This window comes from Panthera uncia, chromosome D4 (assembly GCF_023721935.1).
Source record: "Panthera uncia isolate 11264 chromosome D4, Puncia_PCG_1.0, whole genome shotgun sequence".
NCBI classification, from domain to species: Eukaryota; Metazoa; Chordata; class Mammalia; order Carnivora; family Felidae; genus Panthera; species Panthera uncia.
The window spans coordinates 71,342,872-71,366,399 of record NC_064807.1 but is presented as its reverse complement, the minus strand read 5'-3'; the positions used below and the strand labels follow the sequence as shown (position 1 = coordinate 71,366,399).

The window sequence follows — 23,528 nt, the reverse complement described above, 5'->3', positions numbered from 1 at the left end:
GGAAAGGGACGGAAGCTCCAGTGAGCCATACTTGATCCGATGAGAAGGCTCCAGACGTGGTGGCGTTGTGAAGCAGAGAAACGAGCATGGGAAGGGACACGGAGTCCCCGTGGGGTCGGACGGAAGCCCGGGCGGGCCAAAACCGTAGCGGCGTGGAAAGTTCGGATCCTTGGACGACTCGAGGCGGAGGCGGAGGCGGGGCTGACTGAGGAGGGAGGCTATGGCGCGCGGGGCACTGTGGGACACCGTGTGGGCAACGTGGGGCGGGACGGAAGCCTCTTTGGGTCAGACTGCGGGGACGCGGGAAGTCCGGACGCCGTAGCGGCCTGAAGAAGACGCTTGAGACCGAGGTGCGGGCGCCGGTGGCGGCAATGGCGGAGAGGCCCGAGGACCTAAACCTGCCCAATGCCGTCATCACCAGGATCATCAAGGAGGCGGTGAGCAGCTTCGGCGGGCGGATGGGCCAGGGCCGGACGAGCGGGCAGCAGAGGAAGCAGGTCCTGGGCCGGCAGCTTTATTCACCCACGTTCTTTTTCCAGCTCCCGGACGGTGTCAACATCTCCAAGGAGGCCCGCAGCGCCATCTCCCGCGCCGCCAGCGTCTTCGTGCTGTACGCCACTTCCTGGTGAGGCAGGCTGAGCTAGCCAGAACCTAGCTGGGCTGAGGCGTAAGGGGGTCGCAGAGACCTGGCCCCCGGAGTTCGCGGCCTGGGTCCCAGACCCCAGTAATCGTGTCCTAGCCCCGTGCGGGGGAGTTCAGCCCTCATCCAGTTGTTGCAAGGTCTGAAGCAAACTAAAGCAACAAAATTGCTTTGCTTTAACCCTTTTGTACGGGGAAGGGAGGGACTTAACCACGTCACAAAAAAATGCCTGCATCTGAGATCTAGGCTTTTCCGTACCACCTCTGGTGCCCCTTTTCCACCCACCCCATAGGCGGCAAGAGGGGGTCTGACAGCCCCTGAAACCCTTTTGTCTTTTTTTTTTTTTTCAGCGCCAACAACTTTGCGATGAAAGGGAAACGCAAGACACTGAATGCCAGTGACGTGCTCTCAGCCATGGAAGAGATGGAGTTCCAGCGGTTCGTTACCCCATTGAAAGAAGCTCTGGAAGGTAATGACCCTCTTCTTTGTTCAGCCAAGTAGATGTTCATCCTGTGTCACCTGCTCACCTGGCCCTGAGTCTTCTCCGCTTGGGTCCCTGTAAGAACAGGAAACAAGTATTGGACGTGACTCAGAATCCATTCCGTTGGCACCACCTCAGATCTGATTTGTATTTTTCCTTCTCTGCCCCAGCTTTTCCAGTTATACAGTGGAGTTAGCTGCTGCAGTCTGCTGGTTCAGCCCTGCCTCCTAACCCCCCACCTTCCTCCTTACAGCCTACAGGCGAGAGCAGAAAGGCAAGAAGGAAGCTTCAGAGCAAAAGAAGAAGGACAAAGACAAAAAAACAGATTCGGAAGAGCAAGACAAGAGCAGGGATGAGGACAACGATGAAGACGAGGACAGGCTGGAAGAAGAAGAGCCGAATGAGGAGGAGGAAGTGGACAACTAACGGGATGGGAAGACTGTGGCACGCTGGAAAGTACCACCCTGACGTGTGGTACGTTTGTGAGAAGCTCTTCCCTGCTGGGCAGAGTAGTCTTAGCCAGAAGAGCCTGAGAAGATCAAAATAAAAACTGACGATTGAATCATCATCAAAACCAGCGCTTCCGTCAGAGCATCTGAGTAGCAGGGTCCTGTGTTGCTAAATCAGTCTGAAGGTAATGACTTTTAGGCGAGAGGGATTCTGGGCGGCTAATGTAATTAGTCGATCTGATCTCTCCTGTTTCCTTACATACGTGGTTAGGCAGTTTTTGATCCCCAGTTCCGTTCTGACCCCCCCCCCCCCAAAAAAAGTAATAATAACTTCCATGCTGCCTGCTGTGTTCCAGATCACAGAGGCAGTCAAAGCTCAGGAAAAATTGGGGCTTTGAGCATGGTCAGCCGGTTGTGACTGTACAGGATATGGCAATACTAGCTTATTACAAGTGGTTAGAATGGTTTAGCTTTAGGAAAGTACTAAAAGACTATAGGAGAATAATGAAATCTGTTGTCTCTTCACTTCAAGGTAACATTGAATTTTGATTTCCACAGACCCACTGGCTTGCAGCCCCTCTATATTGCCTGGTAGGCATTTGGCCTGCCGGGGTGGCTGCTCTCTGGCCTCATAAGCTTTTAAAACAGCAGTGTAGAGTGGAGTTAGTCAAGCAAGTGTGCCAATATCTTACTCTTACCAAAACAAACAGAAAAACCCCACAAAAACAAAATGGGAAAAAAACACAGATGGTTTAGTCTTAGTTGCACCTCACTGCCTGCCACTGTATCGCTTTATCGTCACCTCCTGGAAGGTATAAAATTCCAGGCTTTCTCTTCTTGTAGTCCATTTCCCAAGCTTGTGGCTTTAGTTTTTTCATTCTTCCAATTCCTGACAAGTCCCAAACTTTCTTCTATGCACATTTGGTCCCTCTGTGCTTCTCCCTTCCTGTCTCTCTTCTGCCTCTCTTCTGTTCCCCATTCCACTTTCTCTCTCCCTCCTTTTCTCACATCTGCCAACCCAGAAACTTTGATAACCTGCTTAAAGGGCAGAAATTTGATGGTGCTCAGGAATCTAATCCCCACCCCCAAAAGCCAACCCCTTTAACTGCTTCTAAAGTAACTCTGTTGATCTTATTTTTTTTTCCCTTGACATGTGGTGCCCCAAGCACTTTTTTGTTTGTCTCTAAGTTGAGCGCTTGGAGGTTGACAGGTAGTGAGGTGTATGTAGTTTGACACTGTTAATTTGTTAAACGAATACAGCCAAAAGTTTGTTGACAACTGAGTGAAGACTATTGAGGAAAATTATAATGCTTTGTATAAATAAAGAACATTCTTGTTAAAAGTGGTGACTCCCTTTCATCCTGCTTGTTTATAGTATGCTTTTGGGGAGGACCCACTGATCCTGCCTCAAAGAGTTCTTGACATGTGGACCCGCCCAGATCTTTGTAAACACGGGATCCTGCGTTACCTTGGATGGCCAGCAGATGCTGCTCTTCGACCAAAACAAGAGGTTTTCATGGCTCTGCTGGGCAACCTATGGGTATTAGTTGCTCAATGACTCAACATTTGTTGCTCAATGACTCAACATTTATGGAGTCCCTACTATGAGGCTGGCACCGTTCTAAATGCTTTCAAGTATAAACTCTGAAACTCTATCAAGGAGAACTATTACCTTTGTGATCTCAGCCACAATGCTATATTCTCTAATGTACAGAACTTTTTAAATCATGAATTTATAAATAACATTTCATAAAGGTACAACCCCGTTAGTCACTAGATCTGGTGGTTTTTCCTTTTCCACAAAAGAAACATCCTTTCTTAACTCCCATGAGCACCACTGAGCTAAACTCTCAAGTCCCATCTGGACTCCTGTGGCTTCCTTTGAGCTCAGTTTTTTGCCTCATCTCTGCTTGCCCTAGCTTCTGCTTGCCAAGTGGATCTTCCTGGAACATAGCTGTATTCCAGCCCCTCACTGCGTCCCGTTAAATCCATACTTAAACCTGGTACACAAAACCTGCTTAAGGAGGGATTGCCTTACCATCTATTCCAATCCATTTCTACTTTATTGTGTAAGTCTCCAGTCATTGAATCCCCAAAAGAACTCTCCTTGCACATGGTTTTAGTTAGCACATTTTGACTACCTAAGCCATGTTTCCTGAGAGCGGGAACTATGACTTGAAACTACAGAAGTGGGGCCTAGCGGACTCAGTGGGTAGAATATGTGAGTCTTGACCTCAGGGTAGTGAGTTCAAGCCCCGTGCTGGGTGTAGAGATTACTTAAAAGAACTGGGAGGAATCTGAGGTTATCAACCAGTTTTTTCCAAGCACACCCTAATCATTCCTGTAGGGGTATCCGGATTTTGAAGGTTGCTTACTAGGTTAAGGCAAAAATCTCATCTTTTGTAAGCCACCTCCCTTCATGCCTAGAGATTCTGATCTGGATTTGGAGGGTGAGAAGGTTTTCATCCTTACCTAGGTAAAATCGCATTTGCAGGGACATCTAGCGGGCTCAGTCAGTGGCACATGTGACTCTTGATCTTGGGGTTGTAAGTTCAAGCCCCATATTGGGTGTAGAGATTACTTAAAAAATAAAATAAAATCAGGGTACCTGTGTGACTGGGTCAGTTAAGCCTCTGACTCTTGATATTGACTCAGGTTCCTATCTAGCCCCAGGTGGAGCACCTGTTGAGTGTGGAGACTGCTTGGGACCCTCTCTCTTCCTCTCTGTCCCCATCCCCAGCTCGTTCTCACTCTCTCTCAAAAATAAACTTAAAAATCGTTTAAAAATTACTTTTGCAGCCTAATTCTATTTTTGCTGATGGGAAATGGAGGCTCATCAGAGAGAAGTGACTTGCTTAAGATCTTACCACTAATTTATGAAAGCCAGGATCCTGTTCTAGTGGTCCATGGCCTTCTATTTCTCTTTTTTTCTTTAATTAACTTTTTATTTTAGAACAATTTTAGTTTTCAGAAAAGTTGCAGAGTGCAGAGTTCCCATATGATCATCACCCAACTTTGCCTCATGTTGACATCTTACATAACCATGGTACCTTTGTCAAAACAGAAAAATACCAAATACCAAACTATTCATATTTCACCACTTTTTCCACTAAAGGCCTTTTTTGATCCAGGATCCATTCCAGAATACTACATTGCATTCAATGAACCAATTTTACCTTTCAGTTGAGATGAGACTCACGGAACATAACATGAATCATTTTTAAATGACCAATTCACTGGCATTTAGCACACTCACTGTGTTGTGCAACCACCACTTCTGTCTAGCTCCAAAACGTTTTCATCACCCCAAAATAAAACCCTGCACCTATTAAGCAGTTATTCACTCATGCTTCCCTCCCTCCAGTCCCCAGCAACCACTAATCTCTTGCTAGCACTTAACAGCATTTAGCACCATGCCTTGTACCTCCCTGGGAAGTACTCACAATAGTAGGTTTTGAGGGGTTTGTGGGGTTTTTTTTATTATTTTTTATTGAAGTATAATATGCCTACTAAATGGTGCAGATAAATGTAAATGTAAAGTTGGATGAATTTGCACAAACACATCCATGTAACTTGCACTCAGATCAGTAAACAACATGGCCGGCATCCTAATAAACCCCTTTGGTCTCCCTTCCAGTCACTCTCCTCCTCAACTGTAATCATTATCCTAACTTCTAACAGCACAAGTGAATTTTGCCTGGTTTGTATTTTATATAAATGAAATCATACAATATGTATTCTTGTGCCTGACTTCTTTTGCTCAACATTATGTTTAAGATCTAATCACATTGTTGCATTCACAATACTTTTTATGGATAAGATGGAAAGATTAAAAGTATTTTCAAATTTTGGGGGTAGGGTAGAGAATGGGAACAGGTTTTCTCGCCAAGAACAAAATGTGAGAAATAGATCACACCAAACAGCAGCATTCTTAAATTTTCCACTCCTACTGAGCTCTTTGAGGTAAATAGTCCTAATTATACCTAGTTATCAATAAACTCTGAGATGGAACTGGTGTCATGAAAGAAATGAGCAGGGGATCTACACGGGAGTGGGGGGGCACTAATTACCCATATGAGTTGAAGGAGCATGACTAGTAGGCATTGCAGAGAAAACCCAGTGTGACGCAGGGCAAATTATTTAATCTCCCCAGAGATTGTCTTCCCGGTCTGTAAAACAAGGATAGTAACATAATTGTCATCAAAATTAGGTAAGTGAATGCATGATACTGCGCCTCTTTTTTTTTTTAATTTTTTTTTTAGCGTTTATTTATTTTTGAGACAGAGACAGCATGAATGGGGGAGGGTCAGAGAGAGGAAGACACAGAATCTGAAACAGGCTCCAGGCTCTGAGCTGTCAGCACAGAGCCCGACTCGGGGCTCAAACTCACGGACTGTGAAATCATGACCTGAGCCGAAGCCGGCCGCTCAACCGACTGAGCCACCCAGGCGCCCCGTGTCCCTGACTCTTAAATGCACAAAAAATATGACCTCATTGTCCCACCTCCCTTATTTGACCACGGATCAGAACTCTAGTAGCTGGAAGCTACACAGGTCTCATATTTCCCTAGCATTAAGCCTCTCTGCCTATTTAACTTGGAATGTAAAGAGGTATAAAACGGGTTCCGGGTACCAATTTTGAGAAATAAAATCTGAGAGTGAGAGTAAGTGTAATACAACCAACTCACTGGCCTCCTCTACAAGTCAAAGTCAGCTTTTCTATAATCCCTAGTGCACCCTGATAAGGGCATTCCTTTGCTAGAGTATTGATCTCCACCCCCTACTTCATTCACCCAAATCCTACCAGTTCACCCAAGCCCCATAAGCCTCATTGGTTCCCTCCTGCCCCTGCACATATTCTGCCCAAACCGCGCACAGACCTTTGGTCAAATGTCGCATTGTACCCATCCTAGACTGGCCCGATGCCCCTATCAGACTTAGAGCTTTTCCGGAATGCCCATGTCTTTTCACATCACCTCTCTCAATCCATGGCACAGAGCAGGCTCTGAGTAATTACACTGGAATAAATTTTCCTCTGAAAACCTGGAAGGCCGCCTGGTGCTGAACTCAACAGCTTTAAAACACTCAGTCTGCAAAAATGGACGTAGCTATTGTTTTCGGTATTAAGGTGTTGTTTTAATGTCCTTGACATCCAATTATTCTTTCAACGATTAACCAGCGCCAAGTATGCACTAGCCTGGTTAAAGGAAAACTGTAAAGAGAACCTCAGGGCTGTAACCGCATCGGAGCCCGACTCTCAGGGACCCGTACTGCACCTCCTCTGCGCCCCCACATAGGACCCCACTGTCCTTCCGCTACCCAAGCTCCCGCCCCAAGTAAGGAGCAAGGAGGAGGGGGGAGGGAAACGAGGGCCCGCCTGCCCTTTCGCACACCTGATTGGCCAGGCCTCGATGAGTGTGGGCGGGGCCGAGGCCGGAGCTGACCAGCCCGCCAGCCCAGTGCCCGTAGGGGGCGTGGCCTTAACGCTGATTGGGGCGGGCTGCAACGGGGGGAGATGCTTCCGGGTGAGCTGCCCCGCCCCCACGTGGGCCCCGGGAGACTAAAACGAGCTACGGCGGTGGCGGGAGCGGCAGCTCTGAGCCCTTGAGGAGCCAGGTGAGTGGGGGCCGGACTCGGGGAGACGGCGGACTCGGAGGTGGAGGCTGTGGCACCAAGAGTCCCTTGTCCCCAGACCCAAATGTGCCGTGCGCCTAAAGCGCTGGCGGTGCAGCCGGGGGCAGAGTCCTTGTGGGGCCCTTGTTTAGATTGCCTTGCTGCACCCAGGATTGGGGTCTCCGCGGGGATGTAGCCATTGGGGGCCCGGCTCCGGGCTCTGCATCTCCTCTCTGGGGTCACTCCCTTGGAGACCCTTGGTGCGTTCTCTATCAGTGCAGAGCCTGAGGTGCCTTGAAGGATGGGGGGGGGGGGGGGGGAGGAGGGAAGTGGAGACAGTAACAGTCGCTTTGTGCTAGATTTATACATAAGTCACATCCATTGGCCCATTAAGGCTACAAAAGCCCGTTGAGGTCGGTTCAAGTCCCCATTTGCCAGATACGAAACTGAGATCGCACAGCTGAAAAGTGACAGAACCAGGATTTGAACCCACGTCTACCGTCTCCAAATCCCACGCGCTTAACCATCAGGCTGTCAGCTGTAGCCAAGTCCAGAGTCAACGTTCTGCCTCCTTCCTCATACCCCCCTATTTCATTCAGAGTTCTCCACAAGCCCAACTCTGCTGGTAAGCAGCTTTGAGATCTATACTTAAAGTAGCAAGGGCTAATGGGGGGCACTGAGAACTGGGCTGCTGGAGACCTGGATTCTAGGCCCAGATCTGCCACTGACCCCTTGCGAGATCTTGAGCCAGTGTCTGCCTTTCTCTGAGCCCAGTTCACCATTATTTCGATGATGTAATCAACAAGCTTTAAGGAGCCTCTTAGACAAGATATTCTAGGAGTCTGTGGAACTGGCTGATTCTCGTTGTAGCTCCAAATGGCTAAGCCCAGAAGAGGCTGGGCTCTTCAAAGCCCTAGGTCAAGGCCTAGGTCTCCTGCTTCTCTTTAATCCCTGTATCCAGCACTGGGGTGGCTCAGGGTAGATATTCAGGAAATGCTGGTTAGTTGGTCCCTTTTCAGAACTGCCTGACAGCTGCTGTCCTGGGCCCTTCTGGGGCTTTGGATTTCTCAGCCCTGGCCACCTTCTACTTAGTTGGCCCTCCTGACTGCCTCCTCCCCAACTAGTGGCAGAGCCTGCCAGAGCTGGCAGCAGTTCCCCACCCTCTGCGCCAAGAGCACAGCCTCTGAAATCCTCAGCAGAGCATAACATGGGAAGTTCAGGCCTTGCAGCTCCTTCTGACCCACCCCCTCACCCCCATTCTGGCAGCTCTCAGGTCCCAACTTAGTTACTTAAGGAAGGAAGTACCTTCATAATCAGTCTGCAGAACTACCTCTTGCACGAAGCCATCCTTGGCTCCTGGAGACACAGGCGCCTCCCATAGATTAACATCTAGTCCACCCTCTACGGTAGCGTCTGTGTGGTATCTCAGAAGACCCTGCAGCCACACAGGTTTGAGTGCAAGTTCTCCCTTCTGGGTGTGGTGGGGAAGGCACTGCTGGGCTCACTCCAGATCTCCTTCCAGTTCAGTTCTGCTCCGAATGATGATAAAAGTAGCTACACATTTACTGTGCTGCTACCTGGTGCCAGGCACGTACCTCCTAACTATCTCTAATCTAATTTCCGCAGCTTTGCAGGTTTGGTAGTATCATTCCCATTTTATAGATTATGAAATGAAGGCCCTGAAAGGCCAGCAACCTTCCCTGAAGTCACCCACACAGCACAGATCAGACCTGGGCCTCTATGACCCTGAAACAAGGTTCTCTCTACACCACCCTGTGCTGCTGCCTTCCAGCTAAGCTAACCTGCTCTAATGTGGGTGAGCATAGGTGGTCCCGTGGTGAATCCCACGGTGACTTGCCATTGTCTTTGAGGTGTCACAGGATTTAAGCTGTGGCTTGCAGGTCCCTTGATTTGGAAGAAGTGCCCTCCCAAATGTGTGGAAATCTCCCAGTCTTGAGAGACTTTTTGCAAAGCAAAACCTTGGCATGGATTTGGCTCTGCAAACAGGCAACTCTGGCTTAGAGGCTGTTTTTCTATTCCACAAATATTTAGTTATTAAGTGCCTGTTGTAACAGAATGACAGTGTGTGGTGTAGGTGACAGGGCATTGGACTAGAAGGCTGGAGACTCATGGTCAAGCCCGGCTCTGTACCTTGTGTGATGTCAAACAAGTCCTGTCACCTCTCTGCACCTCGTTTTCCACATCAGAATGTAAGAAATGGACAGGATTGGTGATTCTCAACTTTCTAATTTTCTCAGCACTGACACCCGTTTCCCAAATCAAATCTCTCCCTAATCCTAAAATTAAAGAAACAGATGCAGGGGTACCTTGGTGGCTCAGATGGTTAAGCGGCCGACTCCTGATTTTGGCTCAGGTCATGATCTCACAGTTCGTGAGATCGAGCCCCGTGTTGGGCTCTGTGCTGTCAGCACGGAGCCTGCGTAGGATTCTCTCTCTCTGCCCCTCCCCAGCTCACGCTCGTGTGCACTCTCACTCTCTCTTGCTCTCTCTGGCTCTCTCTCTCAAAATGAATAAACATTTAAAAAAAAAGAAAAAAAGGAAGAAGAAACAGACACAAATGGTTGTGCCCTAGTGAGGCCTCCCCCTCAACCCTCTCACCCTTGCCCCCGCCCCCAACCTCCCAGCCTCCTCGTAAAATTTGGGCTGCAAAGCACCTTGGCTGCCCTGCTGTGCTGCTTCTGATAAGCAGAAGGCATTTGCTGGCCCCGCCTTCTAAAGTAGATGGGGAGTTGAGGTCAGTGGAATGCAGCTTTGGATTCCAGAAGCCAGGGTCCTGCTACAAATTTGTTCTCTAGGAGGTGAATCAGAGGCACGTTCAAAATCTGACTGGGCTCCAAACAAGTCACTTAACCTCTCCGAGCCTCCGTTTCCTTATCACTAAAAGTTGGAAGGACCACTGCGGTTAGATGAGATACATGTAAAGGTACCTGGTCCAGTGCCCAGCACATAACGTACGCTCAGTATCTTTTCTCTTGCCTATCCATCTCTCCCACGCACAAGGCAAAGGTAGTACAGACAGAGAGATGCCTGTTGAATCAAGTGTTTATCAAGTGTTTATGGGTATGGTAGATAAAACCCTATACTCATTGTCTAAAACAGATTCAAATTCTGGCCCATTACTAACCAGCTGCGTGGTCTTAGGCAGAGGACTTAACCTTTCTGAGCTGAGCTAACCCCTAGCAGACCTGACAGCAAAGTCTTGCACAAAATGGGCACTTAGGACTTTGTATCTGCTGAATGACTGATTGCTCATTTAGGGGCTAGGACATCACTGGGGAGACCTGACTCGCCTCTGTGTCCAATGATGTGGTTGGCCGAGGGGTGTGGTAGTAGGGTGGGTCCTTGTGTGGCTCCTGATAACCCCAGCCCTGCCAAGGAGGAGAATTGGATAAAATGGGTCCCTGAGCTGGTTGGGAGGGGGGCTAAAAGGACCTGAGAGAAAGGCATTATCAGCGTACTCAAGGACCCCCATCCCCCATTCTCCGCCTAGGAATTGACACACTAGATTTCTAGCCCTACTGTTTTAGCCTCTTAACTTGCTAAGTGTAACCTTGGGTAAGTCCTTGCCCTTCCCTGGGCCTTGAGGTCCATTCATACAAGGAGAGACTGGTGGCTCTTTTTTTCCCCCCTACTTGGCTACTGAGTATTGTCCCAGGCACCTCCAAAAACTCAGCTCCCCACCACCCTCTTCCTGCCTTGTCCCTGTCTCCATTGCCGTCTGGGTCACGGAAGCTCAGAGCATCCGTCCCAAGAGACTGACTCTTGGCTGCCTTACAGTGGCCCTTCCTTTTCCTCCCATCTACCCCCACAGTCTCTGTGCTCCTCTTCTCAGCCTGCAAGAGTTATCTTCCTAAAGCCAGGCTCTGACTAGGCTACTCCCACCTCCCCACCTCCACCTCCCTCCCCTACCCCATCTTCCCTGTCCTCATTCTGGCCTCCCTTTGTCCCCTCCCTAGGACACACATCTTCAATTGTCTTCTCAGCCCTCAGAACAGCCTTTCCTCCTTCCCCACCTTTGCCCCTCACTTCCCTTTCTGAGGGAACATTCGCCCCTTTCCCTCTGCCAAGCTGAACCCACTCATCCCGAAACATCCAAATTTAAGCCCCTGTCTTCCTCCAACGAGCTTCTTCCAACCTCTAAACTCACATTGGAACTCCTGGTACGCTTGTGGTAGTTCCTCTCTGAGAGGTACTCCATCCACCCTACCGCCTGGACTATAGTGCCACCTTAATGAGAAATCATGTGTACAAGTGCCCAGCGTGGCCTGGCATGTCGTAGGTGCTCAAGAAATGAATGGTAATGCCCCAGCTTCCTTCTGTCTTACACCACTTACTTGGCATTAGGGCATATTGTCTTATACTTCATGTAGTTAAACATTTACTGTGTGGCAGAGTGCTGGGGGGTGGAGAGGAGGGCAGAAGTGAACTCACTGTGGACCATGCCCTGCAGAAGCACTGTCTACTGGAATGACATAAGTTAGATCCACAAAGAGCTGTTACATAAGAGAGATTAGGATCTGGGCAAGAGAGGCTTAGTGGGAGAGGGAAGAAGCGGCACCTGGTAGGGTTTGGGGGCGAGGAGGTTGTGGAGAGAGCACAAACCTTCTAGGTAAAGGGGACAGAAAACTTCCAGAAAGTGGCCAAGGCCAAGTGTGGCTTGTGCTTGGGGAGCAGCAGGAGGCTGTGAGGCTGGAAAAGACAGCTTCCATGGCCACTCTACAGGAGTTCTGTCTGCCAGTCTGTCTGTCAGGTGCTATTTAATCCTCTTAGTGTGTGTTGCCCCTGGCCAGAAGTCTCCGTACCGAGGAGTTAATGGTGCTTTTCTCTAGAGGTAGAATTACAGGAGATTTTTCTCTTTTTGCTTATCTAAAATTTCTGCCAAGCACATGAACATTTTTCATGGAATAAACAAAGTTTAAATGTTGGCTATATCAGTGCTTCTCATCCTAATTTCTAATCCATCACAGATTGATTTCCTTGAATAACATACAATAAAATAGAATTGAATTGCTAGAGAAATGTTATTTGAGAAAAAGAGAGAGACCATATAAAACACAAGTCCAAACCCTATGTTATTAGGTTCCAGTAGCCAGGAGAGTGTCCGAAGGACCTACTTCTTTTTCTCTACTTAACCTCGTCGTAGACCGGCAGGCCTTGGTGAACCACATCGGAGGTGCACTGGCCAGAAAGCAGCGGAGGCAGGAATCTGGAAGAGCTTGGGCGGGGGGGGGGGGGGGGGGGGCGGTGGCCATCTCCTGGAGACAGGGACCATGTCTCATGTGCCTCCTCTTGTCCCCCAGAGCTGTACACAGAGCTGAGGGCACAGCAGACACCTCGGGAGCCCTCGGTTTCAACCAGCTGGCTGCCTACTGCTCTGCCCACCATGCAGCCCCAGTCGGTTCTGCACAGCGGCTACTTCCACCCGCTGCTTCGCGCCTGGCAGACGGCCACCGCCACCCTCAGCGCCTCCAACCTCATCTACCCCATCTTTGTCACGTGAGTCCCAGGAATGGTCCAGGTCTCTGATCTGTGTGTGTGTGTGTGTGTGTGTGTGTGTGTGTGTTTGAGAGAGAGAGAGAGAGAGAGAGAGAGTGTGTGTGTGTGTGTGTGTGTGTGTGTGTGTATGTGTGTGTGTGAAAAAGAGAGAGAGATTGAGAGTGGGTTAAGGACAAGTTTTAGGAACCAAACAAACCTTGAAAGAACTCAGTCTTCCCCATTTGGAAAATAAGAATAATAACCCCAGCCTGCCATCCTGAGCTTTTGCAACAAGACAGAAGCTGAGAAGGCATTCTGTAGATTTGTAAAGAGCTATGTACATGTAAGATGTGGCAGCCGTGATTATTAATAATAGCAATGGCTGACATTTATTGAGTGCTTACTGTGTACCGGGTACTATGCTAAGCACCTACGTGTATTCTCTCATTCAGTCCTGACAGTATTTGTGTGAGGAAGGTATGGCTATTATTCCCTAGAGTGTCATCTCCACGAGGGCAGGGATTTGTGTCTGTTTTGTTCAGTTTGTATCTCCAGAGAGTAAACAGTACCTGGCACATAATAAATGCTCGATATTTGTTGAATCAATGAACGAATCCACCCAAATACAGATGAAGGGCCTGGCCTCAAAGAGACATGGTACAAGTTGGCCAAGGTCACCCAGCCAGTAAGTGGCTGGGAGGGCAGGCGAGGGCCTGCTGACTTTAGAGTCCAAGTTCTTAGCTATTTGACTCCTTCCTGTGATTACTGTTCTTTTAGTCCAGTCGCTTCTGTTGTCACTGTCACTCTTTTGTCGTTCCTGTTACTATTTCAGGCCCTGGGCTTGGCCAGGCAGGGAACCAGACACTGGACCCCAGCCTCCTCCCACCGTCCCCACTTCTCTACTCCTTCCCATCTCCCCAGCCATCCCTCCCGGTCACTCCCTCGCCACTGGCCCTTCCCACAGCCACCAGTCCATAGCCCACCCCTCCCCGCTCTTGCAGGGACATTCCTGATGACGTACAGCCCATCGACAGCCTCCCGGGAGTGGCCAGGTAGGGGACGTGGTGGGGAGGGCCAGGGGCGGATGGAGGGAGAGATTTCCCAGGTGGAGGTGCCAGGAAGCAGACCCAAGAGATAGATCTGGAGAAGCTCCCCAGCCCAGTAGAGAGAAGGGTTTTCTCAGGGACAGAGTTGCTCCACAACACAAGAGGCAGCCTCATAAGGGGACGAGCGATCCATTCATCACCAGAGATGTCATAGCAGAGTCTATTGCAGGGGGAGCTGGACTGCAAATGGGAGTTCAGCGAGAACCTTGGAGGGGCCTTCCAGAGCTCAATTCCATAGCTCTGCTTCTGCAGGCCTCTGTTTTCCCATCTGTTTGGTGGGTGCATTCCTACCCCTCCCTGTATTGTGGGGCTTGAGCCATCCTGGTGCCGTGTGCAACTTGGCTCTTAACAGACAGGTGAGGGGACCCCTTGCCTGGGACCTACCTCATTTCGGGCCCTCCGCCCCACCCCCATGCAGATATGGTGTGAACCGGCTGGAAGAGATGCTGAAGCCCCTGGTGGAAGAGGGCCTGCGCTGCGTCCTGGTCTTTGGAGTCCCCAGCAGAGTCCCTAAGGTGGAGAGAACCAGAAGCAGAGTTGGAGGGGAGGGGAAGGGAGGGAGGCATGAGGGTGAGCTGAGGTTCCATGCTGACCACACTCTCATTACCGCCACGTGCTGGCCCTGGGGCCTGGGTGAGTGGACACTGCCCCTGTCTAATGACTGCACCCATGGAGGGACAGGAAGCCTAGTAGGGCTGTGACACCCTGACCGGGTAGGTCAAGTGCCCTGTGCAAAATGGAGACAGTCCTTACTGCGTCCCCACGCAGGGAGCCGGGTGGTCCGTGAGGTCTGGCCGTCCTGCCTCCGGAGGGCTTCAGGTCACAGACTTACCGCTTTGTCATTCCCCGGCCACTAGGACGAACGGGGCTCTGCAGCCGACTCTGAGGACTCCCCAGCCGTCGAGGCGATCCGTTTGTTGCGCAAGACGTTCCCCAGCCTCCTGGTGGCCTGTGATGTCTGCTTGTGTCCCTACACCTCTCACGGTCACTGTGGTGAGCTTCCCCCGCCTCCCCAAGCCCTGCTGCCCGAGACCTCCTGCAGGTGGGATAGGCCAGGGACCTAGACGCTCCCCCAAACCCGGCCGTCTGTCCTGCAGGGCTCCTGGGCAAGAACGGCACATTCCAGGCCGAGGAGAGCCGCCAGCGGCTGGCAGAAGTAGCACTCGCCTATGCCAAGGCAGGTGAGTGAGCCTCCGGCAGAGATGAGCAGCTCCGGGTCAGGGAGGTGGCAGAGTGGATACGGGGGTCCCGGAGTTCTCAAGGCCACCCTCTGCCCCTCAGGATGTCAGGTGGTAGCCCCATCGGACATGATGGACGGACGTGTGGAAGCCATCAAGGAGGCCCTGATGGCACATGGACTTGGCAACAGGGTAGGGTGGGGAGTGTGGCAACGGGTGTGGGGAGGGCAAGGAGACAGCCTGGACCAGCCCTGTCCCCACATGTGCTAAGAATCACAGAAGTGAAAGGCACCTGGGTGGCTCAGTCAGGCATCCGACTCTTGATGTCGGCTCAGGTCGTGATCTCACAGTTCGTGGGTTCAAGCCCCGTGTCAGGCCTTGTGCTGACACCGTGGAGCCTGCTTGGAATTCTCTCTCTCTCTCTCTCTCTCTCTGCCCCTCGCGCACACACACACTCTCTCTCTCTCTCTCTCAAAAATAAAATAAGTTTAAAAACTTAAAAAAAAAGAATCACAGAAGTGAAAACAGCACTGGACGAGGCCTTTGGGATCCATCTCAACCTCTGCACCTCACATGGGGAAACCAAGGCCCAGAGCTTTAATGGGACTAGACCGCAGGCACTCTGCTTCCCAGCCTACATCCTTTCTCTCCCTGTCACTTCACCCTGACACATCTGGAAAGAGCTGCCTGAACCCTGACCCCCACTTTCTCCCTGTAGGTATCAGTGATGAGCTATAGCGCCAAATTTGCATCCTGTTTCTATGGACCTTTCCGGTAAGTGGGGATTGGCAGGGGCCTGCTCTCAAACCCCTGACCCATCAGCGTAGAGCTGGCGCCCACCCTGATGCCTCTGCTTCCCAGGGACGCGGCCCAGTCAAGCCCAGCTTTTGGAGATCGCCGCTGCTACCAGCTGCCGCCAGGAGCACGGGGCCTGGCCCTCCGAGCAGTGGTGAGTGACCAGACCTCGAGCCCCACCTGGCCCGTCCCCCTCCCAGCTCGCCTCCCGGGCACTACCCACACAGTACTTCATCCCTCAGGCGCGGGATGTGCGGGAAGGAGCCGACATGCTCATGGTCAAGCCAGGAATGCCCTACCTGGACATCGTGCGAGAGGTGAAGGACAAGGTGAGCAGACGGAGCAGAGACCAGCAGAGAGAGGCTCAGGGAAATGAGCGAGTTTGTCCACAGACTCTGGGACCTCAGACTGGGAGACTGCAGACTCTGAGTTCAGAGCAGTCGGCCCCTGAATAGGAATCCTTCCACCACATCCATGCCTCGGAACCCCCACGGGCATCGGCCCCGGGGCTCACAGGGGCCTTTGAGCAGCTATGCTTTCACAGTTCGAGAAGGGACCAGGCTAGGGGCACCTGGGTGGCTCAGTTGGTTAAACGTCTGACTCTTGATTTGGGCTCAGGTCATGATCTCGCGGTCATGGGATCGAGCCCCTTGTCGGGCTCTGCCCTGAGCACGGAGCCTGCTTGGGATTCTCTCCCTCTCTCTCTGCCCCTCCCTCCCTCCCTCTTCCTCTCTCTCTCAAACAAAAATATAAACATTATTTTAAAAAAAAAGAAGAAGAAGAAGAATGGGCCAGGCTGCCAGCAGCAGTGACACAGGGGATGGGGCTCCAGATGCTCACAGGTCGAGCAGGGAGGAAGGGACATTCCTGGAGGCACGCCACCATTCCACTTCAATTCATGTACCCACCGCTGCTTTTCTTCAGCACCCTGAGCTCCCGCTTGCTGTGTACCACGTTTCTGGAGAGTTCGCCATGCTGTGGCACGGAGCCCGGGCCGGGGCATTTGATCTCAAGGCCGCTGTGCTGGAGGCCATGACCGCCTTTCGCCGCGCAGGTAAACAGGCCGGGCTGGGGGTTTTTGACCTGTGCCACGGGGCTGATGGGCACTTTGCCTAGAAAGGGAAATAAAGTCACGAGACAGCCTAGAGCCTTATGCCTGGAAATACCAGCGATGTAAAGAAACACAGGGTGAGGAGGGGATATGGAATTGCAGAACAGAACATAGAACAGTGAAGACAGCAGAGCTGGCTATTTACATTTTGGTTTTGAGACCTCAGCCAAGCCACTTCTGTGAACCTCAGTGTCCTTGTCTATAAACTGGGGATAAAAAGTACCTGATGCATGGCTGTCAGGAGGATTAAATGAGATGATATGTATAATCAGCAAATGCTCACCACTCCGTAAACGGGAACTGGTTTTGTTGGTGTGCACAGCATCAGAAGGGCACTTATAACTTACTTATTTCTCCCGTCGTGCATTTTATCCGTTGGCAAACTGAGGCCCAGTAAGAGAAAATGACTTGCCCAGGGTTACACAGTGTGCAGAGCCTTAACTGACCGGAGCTGGGCTCAGTCTCCTGTTGTGACGCCCACAGGCTGTGCCTCTTCATGGTAGTCGCCTCCCCCACTCTTGGCCCTCATCTCCCGGAAGGTGTGCCCAGAGCTGATGCCTGGCCTCTCCCTGCTTCCTGCCTCTGTCCCCCGACAGGTGCCGACATCATCATCACCTACTACACGCCTCAGCTATTGCAGTGGCTGAAGGAGGAGTGATGGAGACGGCGTACAAGACCCCATAACTTCTAAAAGGTCCCGGGGCCTTGGAGAAGTGAAAACCAAAGTAAATGCTGCTTTAGAACTGTGCCCGCACGCTCTTCCTATTCACATGCTGGTAGGTGCTTTCTGCCAGCATGCCAGATCCCACCACTCGAGTCTCACCAGCCATCCCGGGCTTCCCTGCCCCTCCCCTGAGTCATCCCTGAGGCCCTCTTCCACCACCCCAGCTCCTTCTTCTGGCGTGGCTTCATCTTGAAAGCTACCGGGAGCCAAGGGCACAGGCTTGGTAGGGCCCGGGAGAGGGGCTTGGAGCATTAGGGAAAGAGGAGGGCGGTTGCATCTTGAATCATGAGAAGCTCTGGAAAGCCCGAGGCCTCTGGCAGCATAGCTGGGCCCTGGGACAGAGGCCTAGATTGACATCTTCGGGTTTAGACTTGAGATTTGCCACGATTCCTCCAGAAGGTGCTTCCCACCTGGGTTCATGTTGCCAGGCTGCCTGAGATCGTCTGCTTTGAGCCATATACCCAGAGAAGAGTTACTTGTTCATGAGCAGAAACGCTGCCTTCTGAAGATCAAAGTTCAGAAGCAAAGAGAGAGTCTCTGGCTGTTCAAGATGCCACCACCAAAAAGGCTTTTCTGTCGAGAAAATTTTTGAGAACATCTGCCCGGTGCCCAGACACAATGCTGGGTACTGGGGATATAGCAGGACAGACCTCAGCCTGTCTCTGTATATGAAATCTATGCAGGGATAATAAGGAGACAGACAACAATGAGAAAACAAAGCAGTTACAAGTTGTAATAAGCGCTTTGAAGGAAAGAAAGGGTCTGACACCAAAAATAACAGACCATGGGTGTGTCTCGAGAGTGTGGTCGAGAAGCCCTCCCTGAGGCCAAGGGACAAGAAGGGATCCTCCCAGAGAACAGAGGCAAGTGCACCAGAAGCTGCAAGAATGACACAAAGTGTGCAAAGGTCCTGCAGTGGGAGGAGCTTGGCAGGGCTCCTGGGAGCAGGGTGAGGAAGAGGAGGGTGATTGACCGGACCGGAGGCTGGAAAGGTAGGCCCTGTGCCTTGTAAGAAGCTTGGTCTTATTTTGCATTTGATAGAAAGCCATCTGAAGAATCTTAACCAGGAGTTATGTGTGTTCCACTTTCCCACATTCTGTTGCCATGAAAAAAAGGAAGCGTGAGAAAGAGGCTGGTTGGGAGGCTCTCGTAGACCCCAGAGAGCACTGACACTGGCCTGGACCAGGGTGGTGGCAGCAGAGGCAGGAAGGAGTAGAAGTATTCAGGATACATTAATTCAGGCAGAATTAGCAGATTTTGCCTGAGCTTTTTAAGTCTAGGGAACGAGAGGAAACAAGGGTGCCCTCATGGGTTTCTGGCTTGAGTGCCTGGATGCATGCTTTCATTCTTCCGAGACTCACGGCATAATGTTCCTCTTAGGAAAGGTTAAGGCCTGGCTATAGAGGGGCCATTTTGCAAGTCTCCCTGCCCATCTGCAAAGTGACAAGAAATCCCAAATCTTGGGCCAAAGCAGGTTCAATTCAGACCTTAAAGCAGTACAATCCATTTTAAGTAGTATAATTACGAACTCCCGGCAGCTCCTGTAGACAGACCAGTCTCCTCTGACTCCTGGTTGAGTCAGAGCTGCGGCTGACCTAAATAAGGACCCGATCTCACCCTGTCCTTTGGGGAGGTGGCCAGCCAAAACCAGGGCTTGAAGAGTCCTAAAGCTTCACCTTTCAAGGAGCCAGAGCCTGGAGCTCTAATTAGAGATGAGCCACTGATGGGCCTCAAGGTTCTGACCAGACCAGAACCTTTGGCTGTGTTAGCCTCTTAGCTTCTTATCTCCTGGCCCCTTGGCCCCTGACCCCTGAGCTCATTTCTGATTAGTATGAAAGGGAATGTTCTTCAGCACCATCCCAGACTCATCATTGCCAGGCCAATATGAGGCCTGGTTCTTGTCAGCACAGAGAGACAGGAGACAGACCTTGCTCTTTAGGTACAAACTCCACAGGAGGCAAACCACTCTGCATATGTCCCAGACTCCCCCAGAAGTAAACGTTAAGCGGAATGATGGTGAGTCTCCGTGAGGAGAACCAGGAGGTCGATGTGTCACCGGTGATGTGATGGGCGCTGTGAAGGTCACCAGGACCTAACTGGGTTTGAAGGGTCAGAAAATGCTTCCCTGAGAGGCTGACATTTAACCCTTGACCTGAAGGATAAGCAGCCAAGCTAAGAGCACTCCGGGCAGAAGGAACTCCATGTCTAGAATGAGCTAGAACACAAAGCAGGTGTGGCTGGAGCACAGTGAAGGGCAAAAAGACCAGGGCCAAGCCATGCGGGTGTCAAAAGCCATGTGTAAGGAAGATGGAAGCCTTTCCAGACCCTATTCCAAGAGAAAGGAAAGCCATCTGAAGGATTTTAAGCAGGCGAACGATGCACTCTGATTTTGCATTTGATGAAAACATTTGACAGCACTGGCAAAGCGCACAGGAGAGATTTTGTAGCCTGGACTGGAGTGGTGACAGAGGGGGTGAAGAGGGGAATGGATTTAGGAGGTCGATTTCTTGGGAAGGATAAACTTGGTTTGAGCTCCTGGCGGCTGATGGGCCATTTACTAAGATGGGAAAGCTTGGGAGAGAGGGTAGAGGGGGAGTCCTAAATTTAGCTTGGGTTTGCAGTGAGGGAGCTATACCTAGAGAGTTGATGACTCACCCAGGGCCACTCAAGTTGTAGCAGAACTGGATCTAGAACCCCATCACTGAAAACACTTCTGGTTAGAAGTAGAATTTGAACCCACATAGCTCAACTCCAAGGCCTCTACCTTTAACCACTGTGCACACCATCTCCTAGTGAACAGATAAATTAGGGATCTAACATGATGCTATTCAAGGGGGTACACCAAGGGCTGAGCTGCCTTCAGGCATCATGGTCTATGTGCAGTGGTGCCCTCTGAAGTCAGGATTTGTCGTCAGAAGCCACCTAGTATCTGCTCCAGCCCCACTGTTTTGTTTCCAGAGGCAATGGCCAGGCAGGCAAGCTGAAGGGGTTTAGGTGGTCCTGAAGGATCTAGTTCCTCCACAGTCCCAGTCTTCCTGCTACATGCCCTGCTCTTGCTAGTCGTAATTTTATCCTTGTGCAGAGAGAACTCAGCTTTCACAATTGGCAAGGCATATTCTCAGACTTCTAAGCATCACAGGCAGTTGGTGAGCATTCAGGGCCTCTCTTAATGAGACTTGACTTTATTTCCCTCTGATGTGCCTGCTTAGATGGTAGCTTGTCTGTTTCTTGTAGGTCCTTCCTAAAGGCCACAACAAATAGCCAATACATTCCACCAATCTCACTTCTTTTTTTTTGTTTATTATTGAGAGACAGCATGAGCATGGGAGGGGCAGAGAGTGGAGGAGACACAGAATCCAAAGCAGGCTCCAGGCTCTGAGCTGTCAGCACAGAGCCCGACACGGGGCTCGAACTCACCGTGAGATCATGACCTGAGCTGAAGTCGGACGCTCAACCGACTGAGCCCCCCAAGGCGCTCCCCAATCTCACTTTTCTATTTTCTACTACGATCCCTAAAACTACACCTTCAGTGGGCAAATGGTTGAGGGTCCCCCAAAACAACAGGTATTTCAACCAACCACTTTACTAACAATTCCCCAGCTAGGAAAGGAGGACTCCTGACCTGCCCCATACCCCATAGCCTACATGGACTGTGCCAATTCCACATATAAGGGCCTGTGACTTCCAGCGTCCCATATTCCAGATACTTATGGTTGCAAGTGACAGAATCCAATTCAGTAGCAAAAAAGTAAATGATTGGTTTTTATAACTGGATTTCAATAAGGTCAGGTGTGCTTAGGTCTAGGGTTAAAGGCTGTCATAGAGACTATGTCTCTTCATAGTTCTTATATGGTTGCCTCAGCTTGGCTTTATTCTAAGATAGGTTTTTGCCACTTGACAGCCACAGGATCCTTAAATGGTCCTTATGACTTACAATCCCAAAGAAAGACCCTCTCCCATCATTCACGACAAATCTCTGGAGCTCTCTGACTGGCCCCACTCAGGTCATATGAACCAGCCTCTTCATTCAGTCACCATCAACAATGGCATGGGAGATGTGGCACCATGACTGACCAGGTCTGCCTCATTACACAGAAGTCTAGTGGAGTCTCAGAGCTTTGCAGCAGTGGTCCCCATGCCTGGAATGCTTTTCCCCAGAATCTGTGTGGCTGTCTCCTTTTTATTGTTAAGATCTTGGCTGACACGTCACTTCCTCAGAAACCCTGCCCTAACACCCAATTTAAAGTCATTCCCCAGTTACTCTGTATTAGTCAGGACTCAAGTTCAGTGGTCATAACAAAAGCCAAGGTAATGATAGCTAAGAAGAAAACATTTCTCTCTGAGCAGTCCAGACCATGTCAGCTACATGGTGTGGTGGGTCCAGGCGCCCTCCTTGTTCCGTCCTCCTAAACACATCTCGGCTTCCATCTCATGGTCAAAGATGGCGAGTTCAGTTCCCACCATTAGCTCCTCTCCAGTCAGCAGAAAGAGGAGAAAGATGAATGGAGGGCAAGATGCTTCTTTATAAGGGCACACCCCAAAAGTTGCACATATCACTTCTGTCCGTATGCTCTTGTCTGAACTTAGTCACGGTCGCAGCTAGTTGTGTAAGGTAGGCTGGAAAACAGACTCTAGTGGGGCAGCCAGGTGGCTCAGCTGAAACTTGGATTAAGTTACTAAGGAAAAAGGAGAGAATGGATATAGGGGCAAATGGCCATCCTCATCATATGAAGTGTCTTGTAATCACTCAAACAGTGGTCAGGACAGCAAAGAGGTCTTTAGAGACCATCTAGTTACACACTCTAATTGTATAGATGGGAGACAAACCCAGAGAGGGAAATTGTTCAAATCCACACAAGCCATTGGCAGACCAGGGCTGGGCTTCAGGTCTCCAAACACCAAGTCCAGTGCTCAAAACTGGAGAAGGGATTGGTTTCAGGGGAACCTTAGCTTTTTAGGTGTTATCCTAGCTTCAGATGCATTTTTATATTCATGTGTTTTATCTAAGAAAGTTATATTTGTGTGTTATTTGTGTAAATAAAAATAAATGAAAACATGGCCAATGCATATATGAAAAGGTGTTATCTCCATTAGTCAACATAGAAATTCAAATTAAATGGGGCGCCTGGGTGGCGCAGTCGGTTAAGCGTCCGACTTCAGCCAGGTCACGATCTCGCGGTCCGTGAGTTCGAGCCCCGCCTCGGGCTCTGGGCTGATGGCTCGGAGCCTGGAGCCTGTTTCCGATTCTGTGTCTCCCTCTCTCTCTGCCCCTCCCCCGTTCATGCTCTGTCTCTCTCTGTCCCAAAAATAAATAAAAAACGTTGAAAAAAAATTAAAAAAAAAAAATTCAAATTAAAAACACAATGATGGGGCGCCTGGGTGGCTCAGTCGGTTAAGCGTCCGACTTCGGCTCAGGTCATGATCTCACGGTCTGTGGGTTCGAGTCCCACGTCAGGCTCTGTGCTGACAGCTCAGAGCCTGGAGCCTGCTTCCAATTCTGTGTCTCCCCCTCTCTCTCTGCCCCTCCCGCATTCATGCTCTGTCTCTGTCTCTCTCTCTCTGTCAAAAATAAACAAACATTAAAAAAAAAAATTTTTTTTAAACACAATGAGATACCACCATACTTCCATCAAAGTGCCTAGTTTTAAAAAGAGATAAGCCAATGGTTGAGAATGTGCAGCTATTGGAACTCTGAGACATTACTGGTACAACCACTTCAGAAAACTGGCCCTATCCACTAAAGCTGAACACATAGATAGTTCCTGACTCCATGATTCCACATCTAGGTATTTACCTAACAGAAATGTGTGCATATGTTCACCCAAAGACCTACATATTCAAGAATGTTCATATCAACATTTTCTAATGTTTGTAATAACCAAAAACTGGAGATAACCCAAGTGCCCATCAACAGTACATTGTGGTGGGGTGCCTGG

At 50.3% G+C, this 23,528-nt stretch overlaps 2 protein-coding genes across 2 annotated transcripts; both read left to right on the top strand.

Annotated features, from left to right (window-relative positions):
• Positions 1–274: 274 nt before the first annotated feature.
• POLE3 (DNA polymerase epsilon 3, accessory subunit) lies at positions 275–2,912 on the top strand. The gene is made up of 4 exons (XM_049627790.1): positions 275–437; positions 540–625; positions 991–1,109; positions 1,375–2,912. The coding sequence occupies exons 1-4, from the start codon at positions 372–374 to the stop codon at positions 1,545–1,547; spliced, it is 444 nt and encodes a 147-aa protein (XP_049483747.1). The 5' UTR covers positions 275–371; the 3' UTR covers positions 1,548–2,912.
• A 4,049-nt stretch (positions 2,913–6,961) lies between these two features.
• On the top strand, positions 6,962–23,093 carry ALAD (aminolevulinate dehydratase). Its single transcript, XM_049627649.1, has 12 exons — positions 6,962–7,185; positions 12,504–12,699; positions 13,680–13,730; positions 14,203–14,299; positions 14,642–14,777; positions 14,882–14,965; positions 15,066–15,154; positions 15,681–15,736; positions 15,824–15,911; positions 16,000–16,086; positions 16,682–16,811; positions 17,465–23,093. Exons 2-12 carry the CDS (start codon positions 12,587–12,589, stop codon positions 17,524–17,526), a joined length of 993 nt encoding a protein of 330 aa, XP_049483606.1. The 5' UTR covers positions 6,962–7,185; positions 12,504–12,586; the 3' UTR covers positions 17,527–23,093.
• Positions 23,094–23,528: the final 435 nt, after the last annotated feature.